Source organism: Ambystoma mexicanum, chromosome 8, assembly GCF_040938575.1.
Source record: "Ambystoma mexicanum isolate Mex_15411 chromosome 8, UKY_AmexF1_1, whole genome shotgun sequence".
Taxonomy (NCBI): domain Eukaryota; kingdom Metazoa; phylum Chordata; class Amphibia; order Caudata; family Ambystomatidae; genus Ambystoma; species Ambystoma mexicanum.
The window spans coordinates 1059513759-1059539978 of record NC_090929.1 but is presented as its reverse complement, the minus strand read 5'-3'; the positions used below and the strand labels follow the sequence as shown (position 1 = coordinate 1059539978).

The window sequence follows — 26220 nt, the reverse complement described above, 5'->3', positions numbered from 1 at the left end:
GGGGCAGAGAGAGCATGCAAGAGAAAGCGAGAGTGGGGAGAGGTGAGGGAAAGAGAGTAGGAGGAGAGGGATAGAGATTAGAGCGCGAGACACATACACAGAGGGAGAAAGTGGAGAGAGAGGAGGAGGGAAGAAAGAGGAAATAGAGAGAGAAACAGAGAGAGGGGGACGAGAAAGAGTGCAGAAGAAAGAGCGAGAGAGAGGAGAGGGAAGCGAGAGATAGATCGGAGATAGAGAGATAGAAAGGGAAAGACAGAGAGCAGAGAGCGAAGAAAGGAGAGATAGAGAAAGAGCAAGAGAGAGAGGGAGAGGGAAGAGAGAGAGCATGAGAAAAAGAGAGACATAGATGGAAAGGAGGAGAGTGTGTGAGAGAGAGAGAGAGAAGAGAGAAAGAGAGAAAGAGAGAGAAAGAGAGAGAAAGAGAGAGAAAGAGAGAGGTAGAGAGGGAGAAAGAGAGAGAGAGAGAGAGAGAGAGAGAGAGAGAGAGAGAGAGAGAGAGAGAGAGAGAGAGAGAGAGAGAGACGGTGATGAATCTGGAAGAGTGAGTGAAGGCCTGTCCTTCCTCAGCCACAGGCCGGTCTCTGGAATGCTGATGCGGCTCAAGCAGACTCTATAGCATGGATCTCAGACAGAATAGATGGATGTCCCACCGAACCAAGCACGTGATTGCTGCCTATGGCAGGTCATCTGGATCTGCCTGAAAGTCACTACGCTACATTAAGTGGCAAATATCTGTGTTCTGAATACATGTTGTCAAGTGAAATTCATTTAAACAAGCTTCCGTTGGTAAATGGGTTGCCCTAAGAATTAGTTGCAAATTCCGCATAAAAAATGTACACATAAAATTATAGAAAAGCCCAAAAACATTTATGAACACCTTTTAAGAAGTTAAAGGAAACGTGAGTTCCCCACAGCATTACTCTTCTTTCCCACGTTTTAAGCGCCTTCTCTCCTTAATAATCCTATGTTTTTTTCAACCTTCTCTCATCACCTTTCACCTTCTCTCTCTCTCTCAGACACCCCAGTGACTCCGCCAGCACCCACTGAACCAAGTATCTTCCCAGAATCGCCTATTTGCCACCTCACTCCAGTCTCACCTTCAGCCCAGCCCGCGACATGCTTGGGTCGCGCGCTGCCACCTTACTTGCCACTCGGGGGCAGGGGAGGGGGGGCGGCAAGAGTCAGTCTTAACACATTTAGGCGCTCTCTGTTATTTAAAACCTAATTTATGCTTCAACAACAAATTAGGGAATACCATTAATATTTAATTTTAGGTTATTCTAAATTTAAAACTGAGAATTGTAAAAACTGAGAATTGTAGAAGAATTTGAACACTTTAATTTCTTGTTAAAAACATATTTAGCATTCAAGTTTTAAAATATGCAGCTTTAAAATAAAAGTAATGTAAATTGAAAATTGAAATGATTTTGAGATTGAAAATATGTTTTTAATATTTTTCGGACTATAAACAGCTGTAATGTGAAGTAATGACTGCAAGGGTCTAACATGCTGATAAACGGTGTTTTTTGTACAAATACATACATTATTTTATTTTAAAAGTCCGCAATATAGTACAATTCAAAAGTGGAATCGTAGTACGTTTATTAACCTTGCTGAATTTTACAAGGAAAATATTCTCCAATCATTCATGTTCTTCGATTTAAAATGATTTGCTGAATGCATAAATAAGAGACAACCCTGCTCCCTAGTGGTTAAAAATAGAAATGCAGGGTCGCTACGTGCCGTTCTCGATACTTCCACTACCTGCATTATACGTACATCAATCAATACAAATGTAATACAATATAATACAATAATGCTCTAGTGGAATGACTACAAGTCTGAGATGAAAATAATAATTTATGACATATGTTTGGGCAATATTATTTACATGCAGGGCGGTATTGTCGTTATATGTGACCCATAGATGTGACTAAATTCCCAGAGACTGCTCAGTGTTAGATTGTAGATGTGTGTTTTGCAATGCTAGAAATCTGTCCCGCTGTGTGAAAACATGCCGGGGTGCTAACAGCAATAAACCCCCACCGGCCGGGTGCTTTACCGGGGCAGGTAATGCCCGGGCTAACATTAAAGCCCTCGCTTCGCTTGGGCTTCTAACTGGCCTGGCCCCTCAGGGTTTATTGCGTAAATAATAGCATTAGTAGTAGTCATTTGCTTATCTTATAGCACTTACACAAGGGTTTGGAGGCTCTGCGCAACACTAACGGATATGTATTTTTTTTCCCAACTCAGTGGTAGTCAATTTATTGGCCTCAAAAGACTGAATCATCCCAACCGAGATTCAAATCTGGGACCTGAATTGGACACACATTTCTACAGAATATGTGTGTTTCTTAACCCTGTAGATTTGGTTCTGTGTCATTTTTTCGATTTTTGTAGGCCGCTTAAAATCGGCTGAAAGAAATTGGTCTTTTGGTTAGGTGCCTACAAAAATCGAAAAAATGACACAGAACCAAATCTACAGGTTTAAGAAACACACATATTCTGAACAAAAATAGAAAAAAAAACATTTCTTAACCCCCCAAATCACACCGACACCCCCCACCCTCTCTTGCCCCTCCATCAGCCCATGCTGCCTCCCTCCACTCCCAAGACTCCACACTATACACACACAAAAACACACACGCACACATGAACTTACTGTTCTCCTTCGTGGCGCTTCCGTGTCCTGGCGCGCCTGTCAGCGCCTGCGCACAGTCGTGTGCATTGCAGGGGCTGACATTTTGATTTAGAAAGACTGCTTTGTGCGGTCACCGAGCGGTCTTTTCAAATCTTTTTTTTTTAATTTCCATTTTGTTTAAAAAGTCTTTTGACCTAGAACGGTAGATTTAAGCAGCACGCCTACCTCTTTCCTCTTGAACTCCACAACAGCTTCTGCTGTGTTTGTGCCATTAGGAAGGAATGGAGGGGTGTCGTCTTCATCGTAGACATTGACCAGGAAGGGTTGCATGACCTCAGTCTGCATGGAGCCCACCTGGACTGTGCACTTCACAAGCATCTCGTATCTCTCTCGTTGCTCCCGGTCCAAAGTCTGTGACACTCTGACCTCGGAGGTCTCCTCGTTGTAGGAAAATGGGAACCCTTCCTCTAAAAATCAGCAGAGAGAACAGATTAAACATTACCCGATTCTCGGAGCATTGCTATCATCATCGTTTCTTCATTTTACTCACAGATACGCCCAAATTCTGGGTGCCTCTAGACGTTACAAAATGCTTGAGACAACAAAACAACCAAAGGTCACCCATGTTCATGAAAAAGGAAAAACAATAACGATGATCACACTGTCGCAAAACAACATGTGGGACCCCCTGCAAGCCCTGCTGAGCGCCCCCCCCCACGCCAATGCCCCCTGCACCCTGCTGGGCAGCATGGGGGCCGGTGGATGATCAGGGCGAACGCAATATGTTCATGTAAACATGCAGCATCCAACGGCGTATAACATGGGAGCCGCGATGTCGCATTACAAGGATTTCACCCAATAACTAAGGGCAAGACAACCAAACCATCAAACACCAAACCATCACATTTTTTCCATCGAAATACCATTCCATAGAATGGCCATTTCGTTGAATAAAATTCGATGGATCCATCGAAATGTAATGTTAAGATTAGGGGTTAGGGTTGGGTTAGGGTTGGGGCTAGGGTTAGATTAAGGGTTACATTAGGGTTAGGGTTAGGGTTGGGGTTGGGACTAGGGTTAGTTTAAGGGTTACATTAGGGTTATTGTTGGGGGTTAGGGTTGGGGCTAGGGTAAGATTAAGGGTTACATTAGGGTTAGGGTTGGGGCTGGGATTAGATTAAGGGTTACGTTAGGGTTAGGGTTACATTAGGGTTAGGGTTACATTAGGGTTAGGGTTGGGTGTTAGGGTTGGGGCTAGGGTTAGATTAAGGGTTACATTAGGGTTAGGGTTGGGGCTGGGGTTAGATTAAGGGTTACGTTAGGGTTAGGGTTACATTAGGGTTAGGGTTACCTTAGGGCAGTGGTATTCAAACTGTGGGTCGCGACCCCCTAGGGGTCCGCGGGTGCATCCCAGGGGGGCCCTGAGAGCTCAGCATGAAAAAAGATTTTTTTTTTTTATTTTAGATTGGAAGAAATGGGCAGGGGTGGCCCACATGGGCGGGCTGAAGCATGAAACTGTCTCAGGCAACAATGAAAAAGTGGCCCACAGTTGTAAATGGATATTCATTCCTTTAGTCACAGACCCCAGACCTCAGCTCGTCGGATGCACCAGCACCGTTATTAACGGTGCCGGTGCATCCGAGCTCCCCATTCCCATTTGAGCCATATGGGGCTCAAATGGGAATGGGGATCTACCGGCACCTTCGAAAGGGCAATTATCATGTCCGCCTAACTCGGCATGACCTAGTAATTGCCCATTCGCGGGTGCCAGACCCGGATGCAACTCCAGTGGCAGCCGTGCCGGTTTTACCGGCACAGCTACCGCCAGAGTAGTTATGAAGCCCACTGTTTCAATAGTACCCAAAGGGGTGCTTTGTGTTAAAATGTAAGTAAATTGTGATATATTCAGCAACAATGGTCAACATTACTAACTGCATAGTTAAGTAACTCATCAAAATGGTCCACATTGGCCAAAATGGTGGCCCATTTTGATTGGCCCAAACTAGCATTTTACATTTTTGGTACAGGCATTGCCCTATAGGCCTGTCCGAGCCTGGCGGCTCATCCATAATGGCAAGAGGCGCCCACCCAGTGGCCCCTCACCCATTATGGAGGAGCTAAGGAGCCAGCCCAGTGAAACAGTGAGCACTCCCTCAGCTGCTTTATCCAGCTAATGGAGTGCTCCTGGGCTGGCTGAACTGTCAAAGGGAAACACTGTTTCCCTTTGACAGTTCAGTTTAGTTCCCCAGCCGCACATGCTCACTGAGCCATGCAAGTGCTGGGGCGTTTTGCTTCGCCAGCATTGCATAGCTCATTGGAAATGCTGGCTGGGGCACTGCATGTCTGTATGTCCGAGGGGGAGCTCCTGCGCCTCCTCGCACATACGGACAGAGCAGCTGGAGCAGGCCGTTTCAGCACCCACACACAGGCCAATGCAGAAGGTACGTTTATGTTCATTGTTTTTATTTAAACATGTGTATGGATGCGTTATGAGTGAGTGTATGGTGATGGATGCTCATGTGAATGATAGAGTGATTGCTGTATGAATGTGCAGCGCCTTGCATATACACATAATCATGTTCATTGTGTTAGGACCAGTGGGGCCCAGGGGACAGGGATGGTATCTTTTTACCGGACATCTATCATTCAAAACCCTCTGCCTTGTCCACAAGGCTTTCTGGGGCCTGGGTCCAAAATACCTTCAGCTATTCCTCCGCAAATACCTCCCCTCTCGAGCTCTTCACTCCTCTACCTCCAACTCCCTCAGGGTCAGTCGTTTATCAAAGAAACGAGCTGGGGGTAGATCTCCGTCTTCGGCTGGGGCCTCCCTCTGGAACAGCGCCCTGCCACTCTAAAACTTGAGGAGAACCATCTTTCTTCCTGCACTTATCAGACCTACCATGTCTGCTGCCTTAAACGTAGCACTTTCAAATTGCTGGCTGCACTACCACTGTTTGTTGCCTTTATTATTTATTTATTGTTATTTATCTGTTTCTCCTCTGCTTCGCACTTTCCACTTCTCCCCCCTTCCATGCACTTTTCCCCTCACACTTGCGCGTTCTCAATGTCACTGGGCCTAGTAAGATCGCTGTTTTATTCTCCTCTGTTCCCCTCCCTTGCCTTGTCACGCTCTGAAACACTTGTGTACGAGCGCGATAGAAATAAAATATCAATGCCTGCCCCCTGGACTCCCAGCAACAATTGCAAACTGTTTGTCTATTTACCCATTTTTTGTTAAAAGTATGCTCTACAATGCAACATTTTAACCTATTATTTAAAAAAAAATTCACAGGGGGAAACCCCCCCGAACCTCCCCTTAATGCCCCTCCACTTAAAAAAGATTCACCAGCCGCCACTGGCCCTCAGACTGTGTTGGGAACGGGATGGGGGAACCGAGGGACTATGGTGGGAGCACAATGGGCGGGAACCATGGGATAGTGATGGGAGCAGAGTGGGGAGAGCCCTGGGTGTGTGATGGGGTGGGGAGAGACCAGCGACTGGGTAGGAGTGGGATGAGGGAGCCCAGCGACTTTGATGGGAGCAGGTGACGGCGCGCAATATATACTGTCCATTTGGCATTTCTGGGGGGTCCCGACATGCCCAAATTTTGCTCAGGGGGGCCAGGCCAAAAAAGTTTGAAGACCACTGCCTTAGGGTTAAGGTTAAGGTTGGCGGGTGGGCATGGGGCATAGGGGGTGGGGGAGAACCCCCCCAATATACAAAAAAACATAAAACGTTACAAGGAGCTGGCCACTGCCGAAATTTCAGCACTGGACAGCTTCATGTAACGTTTTAACGTTACGAAAAAATGCATTGAAATACTATCTTTTACATGTAAAAGTGCATTTCCATTGAAACCAGTCCATTTATATTTGATGGACTAGTTTAGGTGGAAAGGTACTTTTCCATGTTAAAGATAGACTGTTGATGCTTTGGCATTAGATGCTTTGTTTTCAATGCCTTGTTGTGTCAACCCTTTGTTTTCGATGCAATCACTATAAACCGCAGTTATGGGGGGAAGTGGGCATGTTGCCGTGGGAGAGCAAACTCATTACAGATCCAGGGCAAACAAAAGCAGAAGCAGTTCCGATGTCAATCGGAGGTAATGCAAGGGCATCCATTTGGTAGCAACAACGCGCGGCAGCATAATTTGGCTGCACTAAAGCTATGCATCTAGGGCGTGTGTCTTAGACACATGCTTCTGCACATACCATTAATAAGAGGCTTGTCATAGTTCAGTGGCCATCCCTGCACCGCCTTCCAAGCACGCTTTGCAATGGATCCCACAAGATACATCATGAGAGCTCTTTCTGCTCCTGAATCCTCCTTGCCTCATTCTTATATCACCCAAACAATTCTCTCATATCTTTGCCTTGGGTTCTTGGAAGGTGGGCCGGGTAAAATAAGAAGGAGGGCAGCTACACAGTAGAGTGCCTGCAATTCATGTAGGGTAATAGGGATCCAGAAAAATACCCTATTGCACTCTGAGTCAAGATATATCACACTTTTCATTGCATGTGGGCAAAAAGGAGCACAGCCTGCAGCATTAATCAGATATTGTCCTCAGTTACAGACCCTGGCAGGGCATACATGTAGGCTGTGACCCAAATGGGGCCCAGCTAGAATGGGCTACATGCTGTCCACTAAGGGGAAACCTAGAAATAAAGACATAGACACCAGGGTTGTGAATAAAATACTTTATTACATCTGGTGTATGTATGGTTGTGTGTAAGTGTGTTGGACTAGTCCAACTACCCCACCATCGGGCTGTTTGGAATGTTGAAAAGTAAACAAAAAAAAGAAACAAAGGGACAGAACTCCTCTGCCCAAGAATGGGCTGGGCAGGTGACAAAAGCATGGTTTGGAAAATAAAGTTATGGAGTGGTTGAGAGAGGAATGGAGAGGGCGAACTAGGAGTAGGTGAGAAAAAAGAAAGGGGGAGAAAGAAGAAAAGTAAGACCCTCCCTTGTGGGAGGAGCAACCCCGAGCAAACTCTGAGGGCATAGGATATGGTGTGCCTGGGACATGTGCCCTGGGGGACAGGAGCAGCCTGGGCACCTATGAGTCGTGCTGGGTGTTGACCTGCCTGGGGGCCAGACCAGAGGGGCCCAATCAAATAAATTCCCCCGGTGTTTGCACAGAGGTGGCTGAGGGGCGGGGTAAGACTCCCAAGGACAGGCTGCAGACAGAGTAGCATAGTCATGCCCATTGACGGCCTGCCTCACGGCTGGCAAAGCGTGCCCTGCATGGAAGTCCTCTGGGTCTATACATGCCAGGTGGCCCAGGAGGAGAAGAGCAGATATGTCTGCTCTGCCTCAGAAGGCAGGATAGTGAAGAGAAGTCCCAAGCTGCCCCTAAGGTAGCATGTGTGAGGAACTGGAGGCCAGAGAAGTCCCGAGCTGCTTCGTCATGTCAGCCTATGTGAAGAAAAGTCCTGGAATGGCACAGTGAAGTGGTGTGGGTGAGGCCACTCTGAAGTCATGAAAGTGGCAGCAGGTTATGGCAGTGATGCCGGGCAGCACCCCCGGCCACTAGGGCCACCAAGAAGATCAGTTTGTGCCATGGGGCCACAGTGGTGTGAATGGGCAAGATTTAGATGTAGGTTAAGTGTTATGTGGAGGTATTGAAGTGTGGGGAAAAGGTTGTTAGGGGAAATGTTATGTAGGAATTATGTAGATGTAGGATTTTAGGATTCGGTGAAAAGGGTTAGAGGGATGTGGTCCCTAGCATAGGTGGTGGAAGTGGCGGCCTGCCTGAGGGTGCCATGGAGATGGGACCAACCATGGAGGTCAAACTCTGGCCTCATGCATCAGTGGGGGCTACCAGGTATTGGCCAAGGGTCTGTTCTGTCAGTCTCACCCATTGGGTGTCCCTGTGACACCTCCAAGGAAGTGGTGCTGATGGGGCCAGATCCTTTTGACCAAATTCACAACAGGAGGCATTAGAGTGGAAATAGGAGGTAGATGATAGTAGTGCTTATTTTAAAGGGTTCAAATGTGTTTTTATAAATAAGGAGGGGTCACCATTAGAATCCCTATCAAATCTGCCCTGGTGCCTGTGTCAGATAGAGGTGTATGGTAAGAACTCAATGTGTATTCCATCTCCTGGTAACAGAAACTTTATTTTACAGGTGCACAGTTCTTTTCGCCTGTGTTAGGGATGTCTCAAATGTGTCCCTCACAGGCAGGCAGACATACACATCTCCGTCATGTATGTCTTACATCACCTGTATGCAAGTGCATCAAAAGCTTTCTTCAAGAGCTACTCTCTAGCTACAAATACCTCTTCCAGGTACATTATAGTTACCCACACCACTAGCGGTACTTTCTAGTTACACCTACCACTGCAGGGCACTTTCTATTTACACATACCGCTCCCAGGTACTTCCTAGTTACACATACCCCATCCAGGCACTTTCTATTTACACATACCTCTCCAGTTACAGATACCTCTCACAGGCACTTTCTAGTTACACATACCTCTCCCAGGTACTTTCTAGTTACACATACCTCTCCCGGCTACTTTCTATTTACACATAATTCTCCCAGGTACTTCCTAGTTACACACACCCCATCCAGGCACTCTCTATTTACACATACCTCTCCAGTTACAGATACCTCTCACAGGCACTTTCTAGTTACACATACCTCTCCCAGGTAATTTCTAGTTACACATACCTCTCCCGGCTACTTTCTATTTACACATAATTCTCCCAGGTACTTCCTAGTTACACACACCCCATCCAGGCACTTTCTATTTACACATACCTCTCCAGTTACAGATATCTCTCACAAGCGCTTTCTAGTTATATATGCATCTCCCAGGTACTTACTAGTTACACATTCATCTCCCGGGTACTTTCTATTTACACATACATCTCCCGGGTACTTTCTATTTACACATAATGCTCCCAGGTACTTCCTAGTTGCACACACCTCTACCAGTCATTTCCTAGTTGCACATACCGCTCGCAGGCACTTACGAGTTACACATACCTCTACCAGGCACTTTCTAGTTACACATACCTCTCGCAGGCACTTTCTAGTTACACATACCTCTCCCAGGTACTTTCTAGTTGCACATAGCTCTCCACAGTACTTTCTACTTACACCTACCTCTCCCAGGTACTTTCTAGTTGCACAAATCTCTCCCCAGTACTTTCTAGTTACACCTACCTCTCCCAGGTACTTTCTAGTTGCATCTATCTCTCCCAGGCTTTCTATTTACACATACTGCTCCCAGGTACTTCCTAGTTACACATACCTCTCACAGGCACTTTTTAGTTACACATACCTGTCCTAGGTACTTTCTATTTACACATACTGCTCCCAGGTACTTCCTAGTTCCACATACCGCTACCAGGCACTTTTTAGTTACACATACCTGTCCTAGGTACTTTCTATTTACACATACTGCTTCCAGGTACTTCCTAGTTACACATACCTCTCCCAGGTACTTTCTAGTTGCACCTTCCTGTGCCAGGTACTTTCTAGTTACACCTACTGTTCCCAGCTATTTTTTGAGTTACACAAACCTCGCCCTTCTACTGGGGTTGTAACATAAGATTTTTCTGGCACCCGAAAAGAGGTACATCTGAGTTACACCGACCACTTTTTGGCTTTATGTGGGGTGTACGAACAGCTACAAACAGCAATCCAAGCGGAGCTGCACAACATTCGTCTGTACGTGCATCCTTCTCCCTAAGGAGAGTGCACAGTGCATCCTTCTCCCTAAGGAGAGTGCACAAACACCAACACGTTCCATCGACTCATCAGTGCCATCTGGTCAGTACATCACTGACAACAACGAATGTGTCTCAATATGTGCGCAGGTGTGAAGATTTCGCACGACACAATGAGCCGACTTGCTTTCGAATCTAAGACAGAGTGGTTGCCAGGTATGGGTTAGTCCATGAAACATACATATTAGAGTGTACATTTGGCACCTACCAATTACAAGGATGTAAGACAGACTGGCATTCGAGCACTGGGCCTGGATGGGGAGCAGCTGGAACTTGTGAAATATGCTGGCCGGTCTGTTCTCTTTGATGATGAAGGAGAGGTCTGTTTTAGTGAAGCAAAGTTCTTCTGGCTTCAGAGCGCTACAGACAGGCACAGTGGCATTCTTGATGGTGAGAGTAACCATGGCCGTAGGGTCCAGAGAACAGTCTGTTTCCTGGAAGGGCCTGGGCAAGACAATAACTTTAAGTTTTAACTGCCAGAACAGAGCGGGTTTTCCTGATGCTGTGGGTGAAAAACAAAACACATTGTTATTGTATTAAAACAGCTGTGGTTAATAAAAGCATACAACGCCGGAGCTTCGTCTCCGTCAAGCTTATCCTAATTAACAAACGATCCAGCGATGAAACGAAATGTGTGATTACGCGGAAATCTCTCCCTCACCACAGTCTTCGTATCCCCTCACATTCATGTCTTCCAAAGTGTGAACGCTAGATGACAGACGAGGACTACTTTAAAGTTACTTTGCGCTTATATCAAACCGATTTTTGGATTCAATTTGGCAACAAGGCCCGAGCTGCGGGGGCATTACCGAGTCAGGTAGTGCCCCGGGCACATTGGGGTACTAATAGCATTGTTTTTCTGTTCCCAAACGCTGCAGCATTTCGGAACAGAAAAACAAATATGTAAACAAAAAATGTCCACCAGGGGAGGGAAAACAGAGTCTATTTTCCCTTTCCATGGCATCCATCAGGAGCAGACGCGCTGGGGACAAAAGTGTTCCCAGTGCATTTGCTCCCGAAAAAGTACCAAAAAGAAGGTAAGTGGGGGTGGAAGGGCAGGGGGGAGATTGTTTGGATGGAGGGGGTGGGGAGAGTGAGGCAGGGAGGCACAAAACACTTATCTGAATCCCCGGCGGGGGACGATGGCAGCCTCCAGCCATGTGGTGGCTCGGGACGGGGATGACTCTGCTTTGAGCCTCCTCATTGGCTGAGGGGCTTACCCCTCCGCTCCCTTCACCGGGGACAAAGAAAAACAAGGCTGAGAGGGATTCCTGGTCGGGTAAAGCCCTGGCGAGGGCCAATCTGATTGTCCCTCGCCAGATACCAATTGTAGTTATTTTACGTAACTTCAACTGGCACTTCAGGATGCTACAGAGAAAGCCCCAACACTATCATCGCAGGTCTGAACAATTCATTACAAATATATATTTCACAATTTTAGGTGGCCATAATAGGATTATCATAACTAGTTGTCAATAGTTCACAATTAAAAAATAACTTAATGAATAGCTTGGCTTACAGAAAGCTTAACCCGGCAAGATGACAGTGAAGAGAGGGTCCCTGGAATGGCCCTCATGTTCCCTCCCCTATACAAATGCCAACCCGCAGAATGGAGAATGAAAGGTGTAACTCGTTGCTCAGTCAGCCACCAGGTGCACCACTATATCAGAGATATGACAAGAGATGTTCTCTTAGACAGCCCTTCATACCATATCCAATTGACGACTTTGTGCAGACAAGTGCCTCACCGATTTATCAAATTGACTGATGACAAAGTCCAGCAGTGATGACATAACTAGTGAGAACACCACATAGCAGCGTTAGTCATGAAGCAAATTTGCACTCCTGCATGAAGATACACAGACACACACACACACGTATAAAGTACAGGCTTACACCCTCTGTACATAGAGGACAAATATATTTACACGCTGCCAAAAACTTTTCTTCTGTTTAGTCAAATGCATAAATGCAAGAAAGCCAAATATGCGTGTACCATGTTTGCAACTGCTTTATTGCACCTTATCATAAGGAGCTACAGGAATGTATAAAGAACCTATAGGGCTCTATCGCGACTAACCTCTAAGAAGATATTAGAACACATAGAGAAAGTATAGAATGACTGTAGTGAATACACACAAGACCACAGGCCTCAAATATGTCGAGGAAGAGATGCAGGCTCTGCAGTACGAAGCACAGAGACAGCGTTCACAGCCAAGGACAAGGGCGGGTGGAGTATTCCTGATTCCCGTGGCAGTGAGCCACCTGCGAGAATTTAATATCAAATTCTCATAATTGCAGACAGGAAGGCTTCATTTTGCAGACGTCACACACGTGACCCAGCAGAGTTGAACAATGGCTATTCACTCGTGGTGAGAAGAGAAGAAGTTCCCAGTGAAGCAGAGAAGATGAATACATGCATTGCCCACCAAAACTGCAATCTGCAGGCACTCTCTCAGGCTAGGTGATCAGACCAATGGCAACAATGGGGATACATAGCCCTTCCCATTACCATGAAAACATGCACCATGTGCTGTGAACAGAACAGGGTCCCAGGCCTGGGAGGACCCACTATAGGCAATCCAGATGCTCTGATTATGGGGAGGTGTAGAATGTTACACAGGTCAAAGGTCTTCGTGCGACTCTGCAACCGAGTTATAGATAGTTTTTTGGGGAAGTCTCCGGCGAAGCCACCTAACATGCCAGCCCAGTGCGATTCCAAATGTATACTGGTTCCATAGGTAATAAACCCAAGCTAACCAATTAGGATGTCCTGTATGTTTTTGGGACTGGTGTTGATGTTTGTGATGTCACTAGAGTATAAAACCGGGTGACACGAGCTCAGGAGCTGTGATTGCGGAGATTTAAATAAATGAATAAATAAATAAATGTATGATTTCCTGTATGATCCCTGTCTATTGGAAAAGAAAGACAGAAAAACCTTGCCCGATGGTTGAGTCTTCTGTTATTGCCAGCGGAGGCTCTGATGGGCCCTAGACATTCTGCTGGTTTGTGATAATATAAATGCGAACCCCCCCAGTCCTCTGGCATACTATACAACAGGGAAATCCCACATTTTAAAAACAATTTGAATCATACTTTTGGGGGTGCCAATGTGACTAGAGGAGACTCAATTTATATGTGTTTGCTGTATGACGAGCCAACCCTGTTACTTACAGTATCTGCACTCTCGCGAGGAGACACTGCCAGTTGTTAAAAAAAATGACATAGACAGAGGAATACAGTTTTCATTTTATTTCCTACTGTATATCCCTGCTCCACTCTTCCCTTATTCTGTTTCAATAAAAATGAAAATGTTTATTACTCCAATTGTTTTATTGTTCTTTACTTGGACACAATCACTTTGGATCCTATGCAAACACCGAAATCATTATTATGTTATGTCACTTTGCTTTCGAAAAGAGCCGAATCACCACTCTAGTAGTTTAAAGGCGCCAAATCCTTGTCCAAGGTGTAGTGTGCACTACACAGGTCTGCGGGAAGAATATTATGAGAAGGTTTGAAGCAAGAGAGACGAAAAGCGAGAAAGGAGTTTGCAGACACAGAGAGGATTTTCATTATTTAAAATATTTACATTTTGTTTTTTATCCCTATAGTGTAGCCTTCATTGAGAAGAGTAGGAAAGGAATTGGGTCCGAAATATTGCACATTATGCATATTAGATGCAGAGAGGTGTTATTTCTGGGCGTGTTGCAGAGGATCAATGCAATTTGGTTGTTACAAAAATCAGAATCTGAAGCGGGGGCTGGAAAAAGAGAATAGGCACAAAGGAGCTATTACACATACATTCTCTCAAGTGAAGAGAACAGAATACTGCACATGCCAGCAGCAGACAATGAGAGCTGTGGAGATGGCGCTTAATTCAGAGAGAGGCAAGTGAGTATGGCAGAATCAACAAGTCTGTGGCCCTGTGTAGGGAAATGACCTCCAACCAAAGGTTCCTTGGTTAACATTTTGATAGGTTCTGCGGGTAATTGTTTCATAACACATTGGGCAGGAGCAGGAGAGTGTACAGCACAGTCCAGAGAAAGGATTATTCTAGAAGAATATTTGTGCAACTGCAAACACATAGATGTGTAAGGCCCGTGAGAGGGTCTGATCTTTAGCAGGGTGAGATTTCATAATGCATGGAAATGGCGTTTGATGTAAGAATACCTCAAGGTCTTCTACTGTGTTTTATTGGTTGATGTTCATCTATTTTGCATATTTAGGTGCCAATGAAGAAGCAGGAGAACAGGTCCCTAGATTCCCCCAACGAAACACCATTTTAGATATTGGTAATCATTAATTTTCCTCATAAGCGAAAACATGTCTCTGAGACTTAATAACACTCTAATTTAAAAGGGCAATGGCCTACTCCTACTGTGGACGTGAATGCAGTTTAAGTTTGATCAGATATAGAAACGTTTCATTTAGTTGATTGCATTACAGAGTGAGACTCCCCTTGATCAGGCACTATTGTTTTGTTTCTCTTTGCCGCCTCCTCCTTTCCTACTGTATATCCCTGCTCCACTCTTCCCTTATTCTGTTTCAATAAAAATGAAAATGTTTATTACTCCAATTGTTTTATTGTTCTTTACTTGGACACAATCACTTTGGATCCTATGCAAACACCGAAATCATTATTATGTTATGCCACTTTGCTTTCGAAAAGAGCCGAATCACCACTCTAGTAGTTTCAAGGCGCCAAATCCTTGTCCAAGGTGTAGTGGGCACTACACGGGGTCAACAGAACCTACTCTGCGGGAAGAATATCATGAGAAGGTTTGAAGCAAGAGAGACGAAAAGCGAGAAAGGAGTTTGCAGACACAGAGAGGATTTTCATTATTTAAAATATTTACATTTTGTTTTTTATCCCTATAGTGTAGCTTTTTTTAAGTTTAATAGTACTGAATAACCTTCTGCTAAAACATGTGCAAGAGGTTGCTTGTTTCCTTTTAATAAAATAAAATAAAAAACTAGAAAGGGTAAATGCCAACATTCCCGCTTGATGATGACGTCAAAATGGCTGATAACGTTAGTACTGTCAATGTTCACCAGAGGGTGCTGTTGCAATATGGTAGATGAGAACCACTCACATAGCGAGTTGAAGTCTTTCCAATCCAGGCTCCTGTTGAGGTAGAGGACGCCAGTTCTTTCTTCAATTTGAAACCAGTCACTGGGTATGGAGCGGCTCTGGCACAGCAGGAAGTGAGGCACTTCCCCGGGCGCCTCCCGGATGGCACGGATGTAAACAAGGGGGCTTCTCTCCGCCTGGTCCATGTACACGTCTTCTGAGTAAGTTCGTCTTGGAACATAGAGCCCGAAGGTGGCTGCAGAAAAAAAAAGATAAGATGCAAAGTCATCTCAATAGCCATAAACACCTACATTATGCATCTAGACTCCACCAAAGTTACTGGATGCGCTATAACAAACATAACATAGTAGCATCATACAGCTATGGTTCCTGAATGCAGCAAACGTTTGCTTGCTCTAGCAACTGGGGAACTGTGTCGCCCCATGACAGTGCTGTACAAAGAAAACATAGTCGAGTAAACTGAGAGCCCTTTGCCTAAAGCTATCTGGGTTCTTGCTGTTGCCACCTACTGACCTAAGTGGTCAACTGCAGCACAGAGAAAAGGCTGGGAAGGGGTGGTATGCATGAAGGTTATTTCTTACTAGTTTGAAAGCACATGTGCACACGGGCCAAAGTGTGTGTGGAGAGACATTTTCAGAATTATTCCTAAGGCAACAGCTCCCTCTAGCGGTGACAACAGGTGATCGGACAAACATACATCTGCCCTTTTATTATATTGTATATTAAAGGCTCATCAACTGCTTAAGAGAGGCCCATCCTTCAAAAAACCAGCTGCAACCATATGTTGGTTTTAGTACCCAATGAATGCTTGGGTAACATCCTCAGCATACTCTCCAAAAAAGGGCTCCTACATACCCAAGGACACCCTTACCCTTACCCAAGGCCGCAGATTTATTCCACAATAACACCAAACCAAAACCACACTGCACACATTTGTGGAAAAAATACTCATAAGATGCGGAGACTGCTCCGTGTCCAAAATAACCTGCTTCCCCCTTTCCTTCACCAAGCGTCCAGAATAGGCCCAACTCTGCCAACCTTTGCGTCCGAGCCTCTCCTGCCCCTGCAGGCGCTCATGGGCAGGGAGAGTGCTGTTCCCTTGGGGGAAGCTGAGCCCTAGTTGTTCCTCCCAGACACCCCTGCCGCTTAGGATGATCTCAGACCAAACAATTTCTGTTTCCCCCAGTTCTCAATGCTCCCAAGGGGTGCTGGGTCTGAGAAGAGCGAAAACCCTTCTTGCTTTCTCCTGGCTCATTCGGAGTCTGTCTCATGTGTTTGTCTGGCCAAACACCGCCACACTGCCTTGTCGTCCTGCGACGTGGACGAACAGGCACTTCTGCTTGTCCTGTCCATAGGGTTGGTGGGTGGGAAAACGAAAAGCTCCTTCCGTGACTCCTGGGCGGGTGTCCCTTCGCGGTGGCTGGATGCTGCTTTCCTTGCAGATCCTGCCCGTTATAAAGAGGGAGACCCCTCCCCTTTCCTTTGTCTGCCCTTCGTGGGCTTTCCCTGAGTTTCGCCGCGCTTTCTTGTTTTTGCAGGCTTTGCCAGCGTTTTGCCACGCTGGGCACGGCGCCTCCCCTTTCTCCAGAGAGAGGGAGGTCAGGAGGGGGACACTGCCCGGGTTATCGGGGGTGCCTCCTCCATTTTGTGGTGCCTTCGTCGTCACCTTCATAACCCAGGCATCCGTCCATTCGTATCCAAACATATCCATAGTTCATTCCCTTTTCCCCCAAGAAAAGTGTAGAATGAGACCTGTTTGTTTTTGGCATAAAGGGACGCAGATTTATTCCACAATAACACCAAACCAAAACCACACTGCACACATTTGTAGAAAAAATACTCATAAAATGCGGCGACTGCTCGGTGTCCAAAATAACCTGCTTCCCCCTTTCCTTCCCCAAGCGTCCAGAATAGGCCCAACTCTCCCAACCTTTGCGTCTGAGCCTCTCCTGCCCCTGCAGGTGCTCATGGGCGGGGAGAGTGCCGTTTCCTTGGGGGAAGCCGAGCCCTAGTTGTTCCTCCCAGACGCCCCTGCCGCTTAGGCTCCCAAGGGGTGCTGGGTCTGAGAAGAGCGAAGACCCTTCTTGATTTCTCCTGGCTCATTCGGAGTCTGTCTCATGTGTTTGTCTGGCCAAACACCGCCACACTGCCTTGTCGTCCTGCGACGTGGACGAACAGGCACTTCTGCTTGTCCTGTCCATAGGGTTGGTGGGTGGGAAAACGAAAAGCTCCTTCCGTGACTCCTGGGCGGGTGTCCCTTCGCGGTGGCTGGATGCTGCTTTCCTTGCAGATCCTGCCCGTTATAAAGAGGGAGACCCCTCCCCTTTCCTTTGTCTGCCCTTCGTGGGCTTTCCCTGAGTTTCGCCGCGCTTTCTTGTTTTTGCAGGCTTTGCCAGCGTTTTGCCACGCTGGGCACGGCGCCTCCCCTTTCTCCAGAGAGAGGGAGGTCAGGAGGGGGACACTGCCCGGGTTATCGGGGGTGCCTCCTCCATTTTGTGGTGCCTTCGTCGTCACCTTCATAACCCAGGCATCCGTCCATTCGTATCCAAACATATCCATAGTTCATTCCCTTTTCCCCCAAGAAAAGTGTAGAATGAGACCTGTTTGTTTTTGGCATAAAGGGACGCAGATTTATTCCACAATAACACCAAACCAAAACCACACTGCACACATTTGTAGAAAAAATACTCATAAAATGCGGCGACTGCTCGGTGTCCAAAATAACCTGCTTCCCCCTTTCCTTCCCCAAGCGTCCAGAATAGGCCCAACTCTCCCAACCTTTGCGTCTGAGCCTCTCCTGCCCCTGCAGGTGCTCATGGGCGGGGAGAGTGCCGTTTCCTTGGGGGAAGCCGAGCCCTAGTTGTTCCTCCCAGACGCCCCTGCCGCTTAGGCTCCCAAGGGGTGCTGGGTCTGAGAAGAGCGAAGACCCTTCTTGATTTCTCCTGGCTCATTCGGAGTCTGTCTCATGTGTTTGTCCGGCCAAACACCGTCACACTGCCTTGTCGTCCTGCGACGTGGAAGACCAGGCACTTCTGCTTGTCCTGTCCGTAGGGTTGGTGGGTGGGAAAACGAAAAGCTCTTTCCGCTACTCCTGGGCGGGTGTCCCTTCACGGTGGCTGGATGCTGCTTTCCTTGCAGATCCTGCCCGTTATAAAGAGGGAGACCCCTCCCCTTTCCTTTCTCTGCCCTTCGTGGGCTTTCCCTGAGTTTCGCCACTCTTTCTTGTTTTTGCGGGCTTTGCCAGAGTTTTGCTGTGCTGGGCACAGCGCCTCCCCTTTCTCCAGAGAGAGGGAAGTCAGGAGGGGCCACTGCCCGGGTTATCGGGGGTGCCTCCTCCATTTTGTGGTGCCTTCGTCATCACCTTCATAACCCAGGCATCCGTCTATTCGTATTCAAACATATCCATAGCTCATTCCCTTTTCCCCCCAGAAAAGTGTAGAATGAGACCTGTTTGTTTTTGGCATAAAGGGACGCAGATTTATTCCACAATAACACCAAACCAAAACCACACTGCACACATTTGTAGAAAAAATACTCATAAAATGCGGCGACTGCTCGGTGTCCAAAATAACCTGCTTCCCCCTTTCCTTCCCCAAGCGTCCAGAATAGGCCCAACTCTCCCAACCTTTGCGTCCGAGCCTCTCCTGCCCCTGCAGGCGCTCATGGGCGGGGAGAGTGCCGTTTCCTTGGGGGAAGCTGAGCCCTAGTTGTTCCTCCCAGACGCCCCTGCCGCTTAGGCTCCCAAGGGGTGCTGGGTCTGAGAAGAGCGAAGACCCTTTTTGCTTTCTCCTGGCTCATCCGGAGTATGCCTCACGTGTTTGTCTGGCCAAACACTGCCACGCCACGAGTGGGTTGCCACCCACCGTGCCCCCCCCCTTCTTCCTACATTTCTAGAATTTTTGTGCAGATATTACAAAAGAACAGATCCATGCCCAATGAGGTCAAGTGCACCCCATCCTTGAGGAAGTACTCCAGGGATTTCAGATTGATCACGCCATGCCTGATCTGCCCAAAGCCCCTGCCCCTGCAGAACTTTGCCATTGCGCAGTTCAGCTTCCTCCTGGATTTCTCCGCCGCTGCGTGATTATCTGCACCTCTCCATTCCAGCCTTGGGATGATCTCAGACCAAACAATTTCTGTTTCCCCCAGTTCTCCTGCTAGTTCCTGCAATGAGCACATCATTGCACGCATCAGAGCCCCCTCCCCAAGCTTGTCAGATCGTTACCCCCAAGTGGATAACCAGTATGTCAGGCTTTTGCTCAATGCTCAATAATCTGTGCACCTGCCTCTGCAATTGTACCCATTTCATACCCGGCACCCTGTGCCAACCTATCCTGAACTCGCCTGCCGTCTGCTTTTCTTGTTCCTCTGTCCAGCTTGCCCCTGCTCTAGACACAAAAGAGTGTCCTACCACCCATACCGATCTCTTCCTTCTTCGAGCAGGCGCTGGTGAAAAAAGAAGGAAAACACTTAAACCTCACATTTTATCGGGTCTGATATATCTTTTGAAGCAACCAGATTTCTACCTCCCAATCTGCTTGATTGCCACTTCCCCCATGCCAACAGCTGCTGCGGATGTGGCAGCCCCTATCCGGAATGAGTTTGTCCCAAAGACCCCTTCCAACTCCCCAATTCCTTCTAATGCCAGCTCCAGCACTCTTTTAAACTGGAAGCGACTTAGAGCTGAACCATCCTGGTGGATGAGTAGTGGCGCCTCCTTTACCAATGGAGGTGTCAGCTTGAGGTACCTTGACACCGTCCTGACTGGGCATATCATGCTCCCTGAGATGAGCTGTAATGACACCGTGCACCCTTTGCCTTCCTGATCCGTCTTTGAGCTTTTTAGCCATAAAGTCACTTGAAGCTCTGAACAGTGCACATCCTGTATTTGTAAAAATCTCGTCCCCTTTGCACCTTTGTTCTCTGGTACCAGTTCACTTGCCCTGAATGCCCCAAAGAAAGCTAAGGTAAAAGCAGCTCTGAATAATGCCGCTTCGTAATCCCCCTGGCAGATTTGCCCTAGACAAACCACCACCTTCTGCAGCTTGACCCCGTCAATGGGCCTCCTTTCATCCCCTCTAGATTTTACTTGTTTGGCTCACCCTTTCATCGCCATACCAATATAGTGTTCTTTAGTAGGGTCGTTCTCCTGCCTCAGTTTACAGATGTGGGCGATAGCTGCTAGATGGTGAGCCATCCAAGACCTGGTTTTCCCCTCATGCCAGCCCCAGCCCACAAAGGCCCTTACCGGCGACTCTTGCTGGTTTCCTCCTAGTACCTCTCGTCTGAAATTCAGGTATCGCTCCTAGCAAGCCTTATGCCTCCTTGTTGTGCCTGGAGCCAGAGCCGTCTGGATGAGGGTACTCAGATTACCCCAATCCTGTCCCACCACTGAGTTTTGAACGGGGATATCACCTTCTCCGCTCCCGGGCAACTCTCTCTGAATTTCTCCCACTGTAAACGAGAGAGAGCATCAGCTGCCGTGTTCTGTACCCCCGGAATGTGCCTGGCTCGCACTTCTATATTTCTCACTAGCATGCATCTCTGAAGCTCCCTTAACAGACGCAGAACCCTTCTGCCACTGGTGGAACCTAGGTTAATGATTTGGACCACCGCTAAATTGTCCGACCAGAGCATGATTCTGCTGTTCGCCAGCTGTTCCCCCCACAGTTTAAATGCTACCACAATGGGGAAGAGCTCCAAAGCGTGATGTCCTTAGTGACCCCTTTCCGATGCCATTCCTTCGGCCATGCCACTCCACACCACTTGCTGCCAAGGATTGCCCCGAACCCCAATGCTCCAGATGAATCAGTGAACAATTTGCGCCTGTCCTCACTGTTCCCTTTGCTACGCCATATTAACACTGCATTAAAGTCATCCAAAAAGCTGTCCCACATGGCTAGGTCATCCCGCACCTCAGACCCTAGCCTGACGAGTTGTCCTGAATGTTGCAGGCCGACTATTTTCAGTTCCACACTCCTTGCGAATGTTTTGCCCAACGGGATGACTTTCCCTGCAAAATTGAGGGAGCCTGCCAGGACCTGGAGTTCCCTCAGGCTTGCCTTCTTCTTCCCTCTTAGACCCTTGATGATCCCTTTCAGCTTAGCCACCTCGTCCTGTGGCAGACAGCATTCCCCTTTCACAGAATCAATCTCTATCCCCAAAAAGGTAAGACAGGTCACTGGGCCCAATGTTTTCTCCCTGGCTAGAGGAACCCCCATTACCTTAATCAGCCTCTCAAATGTGCCCATGAGGTTTTTACACTCTTTAGACCCCTCCGCCCTGATAAACAAAAAATCATCGAGGTAATGGACCACTGCCCCCTCCGGGCATTCTTGCTTCACTGTGAACTCCAGAAAGGCGCTAAATGCTTCAAAATAGGCACAGGAGATGGCGCACCCAATCGGTAAACACTTATCATAATAGTAAAGGTTTTGCACCTTAAAAGCCAACAAATGTTGACTTTCAGCATGAATGGGTAGGAACCGAAATGCTGATTCAATGTCAGACTTTCCCATAAGGGCTCCCCTCCCAGCCGCTTTCACCACTTCCACTGCATCCTCAAAAGAAGTATAATGCACTCTGGACCTCTCCTCGCTAATCCCATCATTGACTGACTCCCCTTCTGGAAACGATGAGGTGATGGATCAACCGATATTGCCCTTCCTCCTTCTTGGGCACCAGCCCTAGCGGTGATACTATTAGGTTTGGCATTGGTGGTTGCCTGAAAGGCCCCGCCCCTCTGCCCAGGGCCACTTATTTGGCTACTTTCTGCACCACCACTTCCGGCATCCCTAGCGCCGAACGCAGGTTGCGCGTCTCTGTGCCCTTTCTTACTTCTGTACATGGGATCCTGAACCCCCACTTGAAACCTTCCCACAACCTTCTGGCATCATTACAGTTATGATAAATATTTAACCACTGAGTCATTGCTTGCAAATTAATTGGGGTTGGCAGCCCAATTTTAATCAAACCATTACCCATTACATCTTTGTTTCGGGGCCGTTTTTGACATCATGTTTTCCACCTCATTCTTTCTTGACCTTATCTTTCCCTTTTGGACTACTCCTGCGCTTCCCTTCGCTAGAAGAGGTGCTGCGTTCCTTGCCGCTGCCTCCACGAGGGTGCCTAAATCAGCAAGATTTACCAAAGGGGCAAGCTTCTTCTGAATTGACCCTCCAGCATCCAGCTTGCTCCCCCTGGTAGCTGCCTCTGCTGTTCCAGGAGGAGTGCCCGCAAAAGGACGCCCTCCCCCGCCGGGTGAAACCCCCCTGCCCCTCCAAACCTGGGGCTTCTCTACTGTGGCTTTTTCGCTTCCTTCTCCTGTGAGCACCAACTTATCCAAAAACCCGCCCACATCCATTTCGTCCCAAGATAGAGCTGGCCATACCTGCATTTTCAAGCGGAATGCACGATCATATTGTAGCCAACCTTCACCACCCCATATGCCAGCATTGCTAAAGCGTCCTGGGGGTATTTCTCTATCATTATTGAAGTATATACCAAAAAAGCCTTTTACCAATTATGCATGGTAGCCTCCGTTTTGGGTGTCTCCTTATCCCTCTTTTGCTTTTCCTTCTCAGATAATTCTTTTAACCCATTTCCCAGAGGCTCCATCCCCACCAGTTCAAGGATTTCTATAAATTCCTTCCTCCATACCCTCTCCTTGGCTGATATTGGTATGTGCCAAGATAAAGAATTGACTGCCACCCTAACCGGGGCAAACCCTGGCATTGTTCTCCCATATTGCGTCATTGTACCCCACACTCCGTCCTGACCGACAATGGAACTAGGCCCGCAGGTAACCCTGTGTTAGCCACCCCTTGCCCCCACCATGTGGGTGGCTGAGCTGCACCCCCTGCTGCTAACCCCAACTGATTCCCCGGGCCACCCCCAATTATTGAGCCTGCGCCGGTCACCGGTATGGGTTGTTGTATTTGTGGAGCTTGCAAAGAACTGGGGTCCCCAACATTGCTATTAGCCAAAGTGCCGACCCCTGTATTGAGTGGCTGCTGCATTCCCCCATTCAAAGTTGTTGGCGCGGGCCACACTCCTGGCCCTTGGCTCCCTGACCCTGGAACCACCATGCTGGAGAGGCTCCCCGACTGCTGGTAACCCCCCGTGCCCCCAACCCCCAGACCCGTTGCCAACCCTCTTTGTTGTAATACAGCTGCCCCATTTCCCATCTGGTTAAATGCATTGATGTTCCCACTCAACAATTGGCCATTGCCCCCGCTCCCCCAAGCTTGCATACATTGCATCACCATACCTTTCACAGCTTCCAAGGATGTGGGACCTTCGTCCCTCGCAGCCACCGGTCTGGTTGCAGGCGTGCTGGGTACTCCCTGTTTCCTTGGTGCTTCCACTGGTTCAGGCGCCGGTACGGCCACAGCCGCCTGTGTCCTTCCCTTGCTTCTTGCCCCGGAAACTCCAGCTTTCTTGTTCTTGGCTGCTTGCTCTTTGCTCACCAAGGCCCTTTGAGTCATAACTCTCCTCCTCTTTCCAGTTGGCTCCTCTGCTTCCTCCTCGTGCCCCTCTCCTTCGTGTTCCTGCATATCTTCCTCATTCTGGAACATCAATGGGGATTCAGGGCACTCACTTCTCCCTGGCTGCTCCTCATCAGGCTGCGCAGCCAAAGCCTCCATCCAATTGCAGCCATGCTTGGCTACCACCAGTTTGGCCATTGAGACAAAAGTCTCCATATCCATGCTGTTGTTGTATGTTTTGCCGTGGGCTGATTTTTAGGCAATGCTTGCTTGTTCTTCCTGGCTGTCTGGAGCTATGCGCTCTGTCCGCCCGTGTTTCCTGACGGCAAAGAGAAACGGGTTTGCTTGTGCGGTGCTGCCCCGTTGCACACGTGTTTTCCCAGCCCCGCGGGTCCGGAAAGCGAAATGTCTGTTTTAATGTTATTTGCAGCACCACCGGTGTCCTTTGCTACACAACTCCTCGCCCTTGTCCCAAAAGTTACCACTCTGCTGCTGACTCAGCGAGAGCAGCTCCTTGCCGGGTGCGGCGACTGTTCCGTGTCCAAAATGCATGCACCTGGCCGTTTCCTTCGTCTGTGCTCAGCTCGCCGGGAGTTGCTGCACTGTCTTGTTCTGCCTCCTTCCCCTTGGCGTTCCCAGGTCTCTCTACTCCCGTACCAGGTGCCGGATGATGTGGCTTCCCTTCCGTGGGCCGCCGCGGCTTCGCAGCGCGGTTCTGGTTGTTGAAGAAGGAACAGCTGTGTTCCGCCGGCGTCCAAGAGACTATTCGCTCGTCCCGCTTCCCGTGGCACTCTGCGGCTCCTCACCCCTGCTGCAGTGGTCCCTCTAGCAGCAAGGTGTCCTCATTGATGCTCCACTGCAGCCAGCAGCCCGGGCGTCTTCTCCTCCTCCCGACGGAGTTGGAGCTTGCTTCTGCTATCTTCTTCCTCCGGCAACACGGTGCCCTTTTGACCGCTCCGAAAAGCTCCTTCCGCGACTCCTGGGCGGGTGTCCTTCGCGGTGGACTATATGCTGTATTTTGGTGACTGAATTTTAGGGCTCAGGGGAAAAAAAGTCACCTGTCTGGCAACATTATCACATGGAACCCGTTTCCTCAGGTCGTTCATACGCCCATCGACTGCTAAGCACATGTGGCTCGGGGGGCTAGGAAGGGAAACATATGAAAAGGCTCATGCGGTCCCCCATGTTGAACTCCAGTCCCTTCTCAGAAATCGATATTGAGGCCATTGTATGCTTTATTTTCAGCGGATACATAAAGTCAAAACACAACCACAGAATTATAAAGGAAAGCACTAAATGACATTGCAGCATCCTGGAATAAGCTAAGAGAATTCATGTGTTTCTTGCATTGCGCTTTTTAATGAATCAAATCGACACATGTACGCTCGTGAAATGTGCCATGAGGATATCACGAGCGACTGGTGCCCTGGACGGCACAGTAATGACCCCCTTCTGCCTGTCAGTTCATATAAAAGCTGCACAGGCGGATGCGAGGAGTAGTCAGATTGCATGCTCATTCCTTGCTTGGCCTCTGTTGAGGTTGCTAGCAGAGGTGCCAATTAGTGGCATTGGAGAGGCGAGGAGCGCTGGCTACATAATGTATATGGTTTACTAGGGAAGATGCGTTATTGGTGAGCGTTTTGCCCAAACAAGGCAAGCTGTTGATAGCGTGAGCTTTAGCAAAGTCCTGGGTTACAGAAGCAGACATTAGTACAGCAGCGACACCAGGTGGCTATTCAGAATATGGCAGAGGCTGCTGTATCAGAATAGTCTACGGAAAGGGCACTCCATCTTGTCACTGTGAAAAGAACGGAGGAGAAATGACTGGACAGAGAACCAATGAAACCACAGCACGGGGAGCGTTTCTGTGAGAACGCGCATATTGGAAAGTGCAGGAAACCCAGAAATTTGACATTCTAGAAAAGGCGGAGCCCAAAAAGGTTGGTAAAGGGCTGCAGGCAAGACTCAAACCCTGCCGTCGAGATAGCAGATTCTTATTCCCAGCAGGAAATCGAATATTTTCACTGCAGCTTTTCCAATAATTAATTATTTTATGACGGGGCCCCAGTTAATCACCGGAGAATTGCTGCAGGCTTTTAGTGAGAGTAATCCTGAGCTACGCACTGCAGCCTGTACAAATGAATACGCTAAATATTAACATACTTTGCAAGCAAATAAGAATTATCAGCCATTCTCCCGCATCAGAAATAAGCAAATAATTTTTCTTTAGTGTGATTAATAAAATGTGTATTTT

The 26220-nt window shown here is 47.9% G+C and overlaps 1 protein-coding gene across 1 annotated transcript in view; it reads right to left on the bottom strand.

The window, feature by feature from the left end:
* The window catches only part of RET (ret proto-oncogene), a 301960-nt gene that overhangs the window by 80766 nt on the left and 194974 nt on the right, over window positions 1-26220 (bottom strand). Inside the window, exons 2-4 of the mRNA XM_069611035.1 lie at window positions 15482-15715; window positions 10591-10884; window positions 2867-3108 (exon numbers count right to left, since the gene is read on the bottom strand). Coding sequence (XP_069467136.1) covers window positions 2867-3108; window positions 10591-10884; window positions 15482-15715 — 770 coding nt within the window. The remainder of the gene's footprint in view (window positions 1-2866; window positions 3109-10590; window positions 10885-15481; window positions 15716-26220) is intronic.